General features: G+C 37.9%; 2 protein-coding genes across 2 annotated transcripts; one reads left to right on the forward strand and one right to left on the reverse strand.

Moving 5' to 3' along the window:
- Positions 1–4,898: 4,898 nt before the first annotated feature.
- LOC136236866 (zinc finger protein 471-like) lies at positions 4,899–6,045 on the reverse strand. Its single transcript, XM_066027098.1, has 3 exons — positions 5,997–6,045; positions 5,636–5,710; positions 4,899–5,593 (listed from the first exon to the last, which is right to left on the reverse strand). Exons 1-3 carry the CDS (start codon positions 6,043–6,045, stop codon positions 4,899–4,901), a joined length of 819 nt encoding a protein of 272 aa, XP_065883170.1.
- Positions 6,046–8,152: 2,107 nt separating this feature from the next.
- Positions 8,153–10,751, forward strand: LOC136269259 (TNF receptor-associated factor 2-like). Its single transcript, XM_066064786.1, has 5 exons — positions 8,153–9,913; positions 10,002–10,050; positions 10,103–10,197; positions 10,464–10,542; positions 10,593–10,751. Exons 1-5 carry the CDS (start codon positions 8,291–8,293, stop codon positions 10,682–10,684), a joined length of 1,938 nt encoding a protein of 645 aa, XP_065920858.1. The 5' UTR covers positions 8,153–8,290; the 3' UTR covers positions 10,685–10,751.
- The last annotated feature ends 202 nt before the right edge of the window (positions 10,752–10,953 follow it).

Here is a 10,953-nt window from a genome sequence, read left to right on the forward strand (position 1 = left end):
TCCAATTGTCACATATGATACTGCATGAATAGTGTGTATAGCACTGCATGGTGTACTAATTAGTTGCATTAGACAGACACAATGTGTTATATGTTTGTGATGGAAACCAGTCAAGAACTACATGAAGAAGATACTTCTAGTGTGTCATGAAAGGAAATGAAACAAATTGGAGTGCTCTATGTAAAGGGAACTAAGAAAAAAAGCATTATCAAGTAGTGAGTGGGGGCTAAGAGGAGCCAAGTGGGTAAACTGAGTGGGTGGGGCTGTTTGGACTACACAGTCACAGATTAGGTGGGAAAAGCTATTTTGGATCAGCTAACATATTGTAGAATTGTGTATGTAAGCATGCATGTACTGTGTGGTATATAATTTTGGTTATCTGCTGAGATTATTATTTTCACTGACATACAAATAAAATTACAGTGTAGTTTCCAGGTTCACGCATGTGTGTATGGGCGTGCGTGCGTGCATGCATGTGTATAGTGATGGTACATTTGTGATGCGGTAGCCAAAGTATTTTTCATATCTTGTACCTTTGGGATATGGCATCAGTTTCACATGCATCATGCAAAAACTTTTAATTGAAGTTGGAAGTTCTGTGGGTTTAATTTCTCAAAGAACAAAATCACACCTAAGATAGGTTGAATAGATTTCAACCCTGGAACCTTGTTTGAGTTTATTGTTGAATTAGAGCTTTTTATGGTGGATACACAATCTAATGAATATTTTTACACTGTGCACTATAAGTAAATCATCAGTGACTGGCAGTGTTACATTACTTGTTGCACTTTAGATGCTACAACAATAAAGTGTATGTTCTATTAGAATAATTAAGTTATTGTCTTCTAGTCTTGAAATATGAAAACATAATGCTGCTATCAGCATGTTTTTCAGATTTTGTATCATTTTACTTGTGACCTTGATCATTGGTATGATGCTATATAGCAGACATCATTGTGCATGACTGATAGATGTCTCATGTCATCAATAGGCATTGCAGGGGCGTAACCAAGGTTTCCAACAGAACACAAAGTAACAAGCAGTACTGCAATGGGGGATGGGTGCACAGCCTGTGCCCAGTCACTAAGGGATCTTGAATATTTTAATTAATGGTCCAAAACTTAACAGATTGCTATATCCATGTGATGGTCATTTGTATAACCCCTAACTGGGAATATACAGCCACCTCAAGTTTTGTGTATCATGATACCGGCCATAGTTAATGTATCATAATATACTTTATAGCAGAGTCAATTATTACTGCCTGACATAGGCCATTTGTCAGGCAAATATCATGCATGGCCGACCATATTGGAACCTGCCTGACAAAATGTCAGATCAAAATAGAAGGAAGTTGTAGAGTTATAATAGTGAATCATTGTCAATAATAGCAAACACAACTTGACAACAATGATTGTATTATTATTTTAGGTTGAGTCACTCTATTCTGTCAATGTATTGTAAGGATTTCCCTATTATGACGAATTGTGTAAAACAGTAGCATATCAATGTCAGATAATGTTTTAGGTTGCCTGACATTTTCACTGGGATTTGAAAAAAATTATAATTGTCTCTGCTTTATAGGTATTGATACTACACATATATGACTAACACATAGCTAATATGCATATAAAATTTGGTCTTTTCATAATTTAGTACGTGTGCATTCAAACTTTATTTCAGTATCCTACACAGCAAGTTTAATAATTGATTCAAATATCAATTGAAATTGTGACCCAACATCATCAACAATTTGATTATATAGCATAATCAATACCTGCGATACCAATACTTGGAGTAGGTTCATTACCACTTGGTATAATACTGGGTATAGTATCGATAGAATTGCACAGCTGTAACTAGCACAAGCAGTAGGAGCTTATACTCAGTTTTGCATCACTCACATTTACAATGCTACAGTGCCTAGAAGTATATACAAGTTTACACTATAATTATGGATAGGTGGTATTTTTATCAGTGGCACAGGGCTGGAGCCCTGGAATTGGAACTCAATCTGTCAGCAGAATGTGCCCCTTGTGGTGAGAGTCACTGAAAAGTCCTGACAGCCTGGCTAAATTGACAGCCTGGCTATGCAAGTCATGAAATTAAAAAGCAACAATCAGGCAAACCATTAAAGTGTTAGCCAATGAATCACAGCACTAAAAAGATTTTTTGCCACATGAGCAAGTCTTCCTCAGTGCTGGCAGTTGAAAATATGCTGCCTTCTGTATAGTATTGCCCCCACACAAAAGAAAAAAGACATATAGAATAGCTATTTTCAACTGTACAGTAGTAAACATGTCATGATTCCTTGCAAGCAAGAAGACCAAACTGCTAAACTATAAGCTTGCCTCTTAAATTCAATGCTATGTGTTCGCCTAGTTTTTTTTAAGCCCATGCATGGTAACAGAAACTATGCATTTAATATCCCTCACATCTATTATAGGTTGATGGGGCAAGCCTATATAGTATAGGTATGCACAGATAAGAATAGGTACTGGTATCCACCACTCATCCCTTGCTGAATGCATCGAAAATAAAATTAAATTAAAAACAAGATAGCTAGCTGGTGTAAGGTGTCATAATGATAAAGGTATCCACATGAGGGAGTGTGTAGCAGTGGCTCCAGCCTACATCACTAAAGTGGCTAACCACAATACATTAATATTTTATGCAGTGTTATAATGCATATATATTTGGAAGTGATGTTAAAAGAGAGGCTATCATAGATGGTAGGACAGACTTTTAGCTATGTCTGGTTAAGTTCTTTAGATGAAAAAGTGAACCATTTTGTTTAATTTCAGTGCGGATACAGGATTACATCAGAGTGTGCCTTCATGCAAAGCTAAGCAGTGGTGAATTAAAGGTTTCCACAGAAACCCCAGGCAACACAAGTTAACAATGTGCAGTGTATTCTGTGAATGCTATCTCACCAGAGACTAGAGCATGAAACATATAATGAAGACTGCAGAAAAAAATCCTATTTGTGATTAGCCTATTGTTAATTGTATTTGTTGATCATATGTAACAGGCCTTAGGTCTTCTGGTGATAATAAAATACTAATAGCTAATTATTTTAATTGAATTTTGAGTGGTGTGCCTAAATTAGCTGTCAGTTCTCCACAAAATAGACATATACATGAAGCCTTACACAATGATGAATTGGCTAATTGAGTAGTTTACACTAGATTATAACCTCTCAGCACCATGTAACTGTTGTATCACAGCCAAGTATACTGCTAAGTCACCCCATAAAAATAGACAGATTAGTAGAATTGATAGGCTAGTACTGATCAACAAGTTACCACGTACAAACATGTGTACAGGTGCTGTTACCTGTGTAGCTATATAATTTTACACTAAAACAGTTACCAAATGCAGTCTCAGAGCATCTATATTTCAAAATTGGGTCATGCCCCTAGACCCTTGTAGCTGTGCTTTGCATGCATGGTGATTCACACACTCAGTACATGTCAACCTTATGGTTACACTTGAAACCCCCTTTACAAATTTCTACTGAATGACTGCTAAAAAGGTTGACATTTCCAGTTACTGTACAAAATTTTAGTAGCACTACAAAATTAGGTTGGACTTTTGCTACTAAAGTTTTGGATTTTTATACTGACCTTTTTTCAAGAGGGGGCTAGAATTCTCTGAGTCCCCTTGCACATGGGCCTGTAGATGGACGCATTAGGCTCCTGGTATATGTATTGTTGATTAGCACTGTAGCCATCAATAGCTATAATTAGCAGTTTAGTAGTTGAAATTTGGCTTACACTTCCCCAAAGAGAGATGGCTTATGGTCCATGAATTGAACACAACTATACTCTTATACCATCGTGGGGCTCACTATAGTTAGAAGAACAATAACTGCCAGTGAATTCCCATGTAGTGCTTGATCTATTGCAACCTCCCAATAGTTACAGCACCACCAATATTTTTAGCCGTCACTATTTTATTTCGTGTATAGAGGATATGCATGTGTGTTAAGTGCATTGGAGGAGACAGGGTGGCATGTGCAAAGTGCGTGGCATGCTCAGCTAGAAGGGTTTAAAGGCATGTCTCATGTGCACCCCTGACCCATGATTGAATCTGGAAGTGGAAGCAATTTTAAACCAAATGTTGGAGCCGGTGAAAAATGGTTATAACAAGAGTGAACTGAAAAAGGAAGCTTATAATTAGCCATACCAATTGGCTTTAAAATGAAAAAAAAATTTTGAAAACACTTTGCATCATTGATCTTCAGGCAATTAAGCTTGAAGTTGACACTAAAATTAATACAACTTCACTTTAGTGTCAACCATGTGTAGAAAACATCGGTCTTCCCTGTTCCCTCACCTCCTGGCTAGTTGTAAAAATCAAAAGTTCTTGTCTAGTTTATCACTGTCTCATAGATAATAGTATCAATAATCATCTTATGCAGTGTTGCAAGGTGCCTTATAATGTCCTGGTAATATAGATGTTGTAGCTACTACAATTAATTTACATGCTCACTTCAGTATTGTCCCTAAAAATGTGCTTTCCATAACATTAAGAAGTGAGGGAGTTAAGTAACACCTTATTATCAGCAGTTTTTTATTACTATTAAACTGATCATTGTGTTATATTGGCAGTTAGATACTCTCCCCACAAAATTAAACTCTATAGATTTGTGGAACAGAACTATACATACTCATTACAATGCTAATGGAATCAAGCTTATCCATGGCATTAATTGAGCTCCAAATAGGTACATTCTGTATGTTGCATGCACTGTATTTTACGTAGGGGTTTGTCAATATATTGCCATATAATACATATATAACAATCTAAATGCACTATATCATGTACATAGTTACTTAGCTACAAGGTTCAGGAGGTGAATCCTCTTTATCCAATGAGTTTGATTTATTCCTGGGTTAATGTAGTCTTAACATGTGACCATTAAGACGACGTTTTGTAGTAAGCCTTGATCCACAAAGATGACACTGAAATGGCGAGTGAGCTGTTTTGTGGCCAGTCAGTGTGGAAAGTCGAACAAATTTCTTGTAGCAAATATTACACTGATATGGTTTTGCATCAGTATGAGTTTTCATGTGGCTGGTCAAACAGAAAGCTGTTGTGAATAGTTTATGGCAGACAGCACACTGGTACGGCTTCTCTCTAGTGTGCAACTTCCTGTGTAACCTTAGGTAACTTGAAAATCTGAACTCTTTAAAGCAGATATCACATTTGTGAAGTGCCTCTCCTCTTGGCTCATGGATACTCTGCATTGGTGCCTTATCACATGATGGCCGTTGCTTATGAGCATGCAAGTGCCATGAGAGAGTACCGGGTGTTAAAAAGTCTCTATGACAAACTTCACAAGAGTAGGTTTTACGTGACTGAGTCATGTCAAATGTGAGACTAGTGGAAGATGGATGTAATGCTGTCTGGCTGTTACTTGGCTCCTCAACATCATAAAAACGCATGTGAAGTTTGAGGCCAAACTGAATTGGAGGTTCAAGTGGTATGCCTTGTCCATAATTGTGATGATATTGGTAAAACATTATACATACAGCGTGGTACTTAACTAGTTGTGAAAAAGGTAACCATTTTTCACTACGATAGTGGACTGTAACATGATCAAAAACTGTAAATGATACAATAATCTAACAGCCCTGTTCTGAAAACGTTGTAATCTTTGAACTGATTTGTTTGACTGATGGCCCCCAGACAGACAGAGCATAAGCTAAATGTGAAAAAACTAGACTATCAATTAGTAACTTGGTAATATGATGGTTAAGAACCTTACCATGTGACTTAATAATATGTAAATAATATGACATTTTCTTACATACATTAGAAACCCAGGGGCGTAGGGACGGGGGGTTCCGGGGGGTTCAGGGGGGTTCAGGAACCCCCCTGTAAAATTTAGACTTCTGCAAGCAGGATCCTAACACACCATTTAGTGTGGCAGGACAAAATGAGTGAACAATATAGTGTAATGGCACAGCACAACAATTGATAAAACTTACATTCATCTCTCAGGGAAGGATTTACAGAGGTAACATGAGCCCTCTTCATCAAAACTTGCTAAAAAGATCGATATACTCTAATAGAGCAGTCAGGTATATACTCTAATAGAGCAGTCAGGTATACTCTAATAGAACATGCATGTAAATATCCATGTCCATATGAAGTTTTTCAGACATTCCAACATTAAATGCAAAACTTAGCATGACCTTATACTGCTATAGCTTTGGTGTGCAGTGCATGTTTAAAGATATAGAGCTCCAGTAATTTATCACTTGTGTTATGCAAAATGAATTCATGCTATGCATATTTGTATAGTTATATTGTTTTGATTGTCATTTGTATCAATGGATTCATGGCTCCTATACCACAGTGAGATATAACCATCACTTACAGATTACTATATGTGTCTCTATGTGTTATGCTGTCTGTTTCCACTAGGTGACTTTATCTAGTACTACCTTCATTCCAGGGGCACTTAATGCATCATAATTAATGTACTTTTTGCATAAAATATAGCAATTTGCTGAGTTTTGATTTATTAAAATATTGAAAGTCTCTCAGCGGCTGGGGGCTGTGCCCCCAGACCCCTGTTTCTAGTAACTCAATGCTGGTGCTGGAACCCCCCTTCAAAAAATCCTGGCTACGCCCCTGGAAATCTGATGATCCCATGACAAACGACTATCAAAAACAAGGCCCAGATACTTTTGTTTCTCGGTAGTTTGTAAACTAACATCATTGATAGAGATATTTGGATATGGCTGCTGCTTCTTCTGCCTACCAATATGAAACCATAAAACCGGAGACTTCTGTACATTCAATGACATTCTATGCTTAACCAACCAGTCATGTATCAAAGTTAGTTGTTGATTCATCACATTTGCAGCAACTTCTGGAGTGGACCCAGTGCATACAAGAGTGGTATCATCTGCATATTGTAATCATTAACTACAGAAGGTAGTGTATTTACATAAATTAAGAAAAGTACGTAGTGGCCCTAAAGCACTTCCTTGAGGAATTGCGGCCTTCATCTGTGCCCAAGATGAAAACTGTTGATTAGATTTCACACGGTGAATTCTATTAGATAGATAATTCTGAAACCATCTTAATTCAGCATTAGACAGTCCTAAACTTGATAGTCAAGTCAGCAAGATACAGTGATCAAGGGAGTCAAATGCTTTCCTTAAATCCAAAAATGCTGCACAAAGAGACTTCTTGTTATCCAAGTGGTGAACAATAGAATCAACTGCAACTATTAAAATGTCTCAAGTTCAGTACTTTTGCCATGCCTATAGGCACCTTGATGAGGATGGAGCAATTGATGATCTTCCAAATAATTATGATGATAACTGTGCTGACACAATTATCTCCATAATTTTGGCTACGACAGATACAACAGAAATTGGTCTGTAATTTGATGGATCATCCAAGTTACCCCCTTTGTGGACAGGAGTAATATGGGATTGCTTCCATTCTTGTGGAATAATACCTTGTTGTAAGGACATATTATTATATAGGTGAGTCAGTAAGAGGTACAGCAATTTCAACTGCAATCTCCTTTAAGTACCGTGCTGACAATCTATCTGGACCAGTGGATTTTTGAAATTCTAGAGATGATAAAAGCTTAAATACAGTATCCACAGGAACCTCATTAAAAGAAAAACTAGAGTCACTCAGTATCATCAACAGGAAGTGAAAAACTACTAGCAGGCTGATGAGAGGGGGTAACAGCAACATTTTGAAAAAAAATGTTTAGCACATCAGACGAGATATTAGCTCTTGTTGGTGAAGTAGATCTATTAAGAATACCATTAATACGAGACTACAATTCAGCAGCAAATGCTGGCTGAGATTTGGCCCGAAGAGATGAACTTTGTAAATAATCAAGCTTAGCTTGACGAATAACAGATTTTAGTTCATTTTTATATTGCTTATAGAAACATTTGATCGTTGTGCTTTCCTTTTTGCCTTATGTTTCAATTTGATTAAATCTGAAATTTCTTTTGAAAACCATGGTGTGGGTCTTATACAAACATAGTGATTTGTAGCTGCTTTAATTGAAATTTTGGTCTATCACTGTGTCCGCCTCCACACAAAAGAACTGTATGGGCACGAGACTAAGAGTGCATCTCGGAGTGCATCTCTACTTATGAAGCTTCCGGAATTTTTCCGTCACATGCATGCAAAGTGAGGGCGTTACTTAGTCTGGAGGTTCCCGCCCCTTCCCATCGTTACGCATAGATCTAGAGGAGCGCGTAGTGTTAGACAGTGAACAAGGAAGGGTAACTTACAACAAATGGACAAGGAACTTTTTCGCTTAAGTATCTGCGATCACGGTGATGTTGACATCGTGGATGATTCACCAGCCGATACTCGGTCAACAACACAACCGCGTGATTTTGGAGGATACGGATACCAGTTTGTAGATCCTCCACCTAATGGGTCAGATGTTTTGTGTAAGATATGTTGTCTCCCTAGTAGAGACCCTTATCTCAGTCAGTGTTGTGGTCACACATTCTGCAAGTCTTGTATTGATGGCACAAAGGAGACCTCAACAGTCAGCAGTGCCTGTCCAATGTGTCGTACTGAAGAATTTCCAACAGTACAAAACAAACAAGTTGATCGTGCCATTAGAAGCCTCCATGTGTTCTGTAATAACAAATCAGAGGGTTGTGATTGGGAGGGTGAAGTGAATGATATAACTAAACACTTGACGAGTTGTTTGCATGAAGATGTGACGTGTGACAATAATTGTGGGCTAAGTGTACAACGACGACACTTGTCTGATCATCTAGCAAACGGTTGCTCACATCGCATCGTTGAGTGCCAACACTGCCACACAACAGGTCAACATCAGTTGATAGAGGGTGAACACAAAGATCAGTGTCCTAAGTTTCCAATACAGTGTCCCAACCATTGTACCATTGGAACTGTTTGTCGTGAAGAGTTAGACGTACACCAGAGAAGTTGCCCTCTTGAGATGATATCTTGTGAGTACTATGATATGGGATGTGAAGTGATGTTGGCTCGTAAGGACATTAAGGAACACAACAAGGAGAATGTTGATGAACATTTGAACTTGGTAAAAAGTGAACTAGCAAGTACTAAAATTGAATTACTGCAGGCTAGAAAAGACACAGCAGCTGCAGAGAAAAAAATAATTCTGACAGAAAAGCGGATCATGGTGAAAGTTATAGCACACGTTGGTGAAGTATTAGCTGATTTGACTGACAAACTTGAAACAAAAATTGAAGATGTGGAATTTGATGGTAGAAAGATGGTAAAGAATTTAGAATCACAGCTCTATAATTCGATGAAACAAATTCACAGAGATTGCAACCCTTGGATTATTAAATTGAATAGCCTGGATGCAATGAGCAAATCAGGGGACCAGGTAGCACCTGTCGTTTTGAAGATGTCTGATTTCAGCAAGTACAAGAAAGACAAGGAATGGTGGCATAGTCCTCCATTTCATGCCAACAATAAAGGTTATGTAATGTGTATGACAGCTTGTGCTGCAGGCTATGACACTGGGAAAGGTACTCATCTTTCGGTGTGCCTGTTCCTTATAAAGGAACCACAACATAACCAAGGATGGCTATCAAATGGGGAATTCAAAATACAGCTACTCAACCAAAATGCTGATGGGGAGCATCATGTTGTCATTCAAGCGTTTAGTGACCATACTACAATTAATGATAAAGTTAGCAGCAAGTTACAAGCATTGAAATGCTGGAGAAATCCCCAATTCATTTCATATGAAAACCTTGGTGTAATCTCTGCTAAATGTAATTTTCTCAAGTTTGATTCCCTATATTTTCAAGTACACGTCAAGTGTGTGCCAGAAGTTTGTGACTCACCCTACATGCAGATGCCCCCACTTACAACTAACATACCATCTTCATTGCCTATTGCTATGGTAAGCCAAATACTGCATTGCACATGTCAAGTGCTATGATATGCACATAATAATTAATACAATTTATTGTTACTGTTGATATGTACAGGCACCTCACAATGAGGAAGTATTGGAAACTAAAAAGAGAACTCAATCTGGTGAGCAAAGTTTCTGTCACTTGTGTCATTTCAAGGTATCATCAATGTTTAGTTAATACCATCCGGTCACCGCCAAGCAAGGAACAGTTGATTACAGGTGTCTGTGATAATTGTGAAGTATCTTTTTCAAAACTCTTGAAGAGAAAGGTAAGTCAAATCAAGTCATAATAATACAGTACCGCTGAAATGTAACGTCGTCTCACGAGAGTGCGAGCAATTAAAAAACGAGCTAATTAAAGGGTGAGGCACCTCTTTCACCTGTAAGTATTCATCTGGGGTGAACACTTGGGAGTGACAAGGGTGCCACGCCCTTTAATTAGCTCATTTTTGATCACTCGCATGAGATGATATTACATTTGAGCAGTACCGTATTAAAGCAATTTATAAATTGCTTCTTACTTTGATTTTATTAGCACTACTGTAGCCATTGTGGAGGAGTATTTTGTGGCTCTTGTACTACTAAAGTTAAGAAGGCTCTACTTGGAGCAACAGGTGAGCCCCGCCTATTATATGGTTTTGTGATTTAGCCCCACCCTTTTCAGCACCTAATGCACACTCAGAAGCAGTACAAGTTTGTGTGGCCTGCAAAATGTCACTGGAACAGATGAAAAAGGAATCCTTGCCTAACAAATAAACTTTGTAGTAGTTCATCATGTGATGCCACTTAACACTTTGTTTATTGTAAACTATGTAGCTTGGCCAACACCATATGCAGCTACAGATATTTTATAAAGTATGGTGTCATGATCAATAATATGACCCTACAGGAATAGACTAGTTTTTTTCAGTTTCGTGATTCAGAAGCACGATGCAGTTCCTTTTTTGAGTGATGGTCGGCGGAAGAGTTGTGATAAAACACTTTATTTTCTGTTGACCATCACTCAAAAAGCAGTCTGGCCATGC

This window comes from Dysidea avara, chromosome 10 (assembly GCF_963678975.1).
Source record: "Dysidea avara chromosome 10, odDysAvar1.4, whole genome shotgun sequence".
NCBI classification, from domain to species: Eukaryota; Metazoa; Porifera; class Demospongiae; order Dictyoceratida; family Dysideidae; genus Dysidea; species Dysidea avara.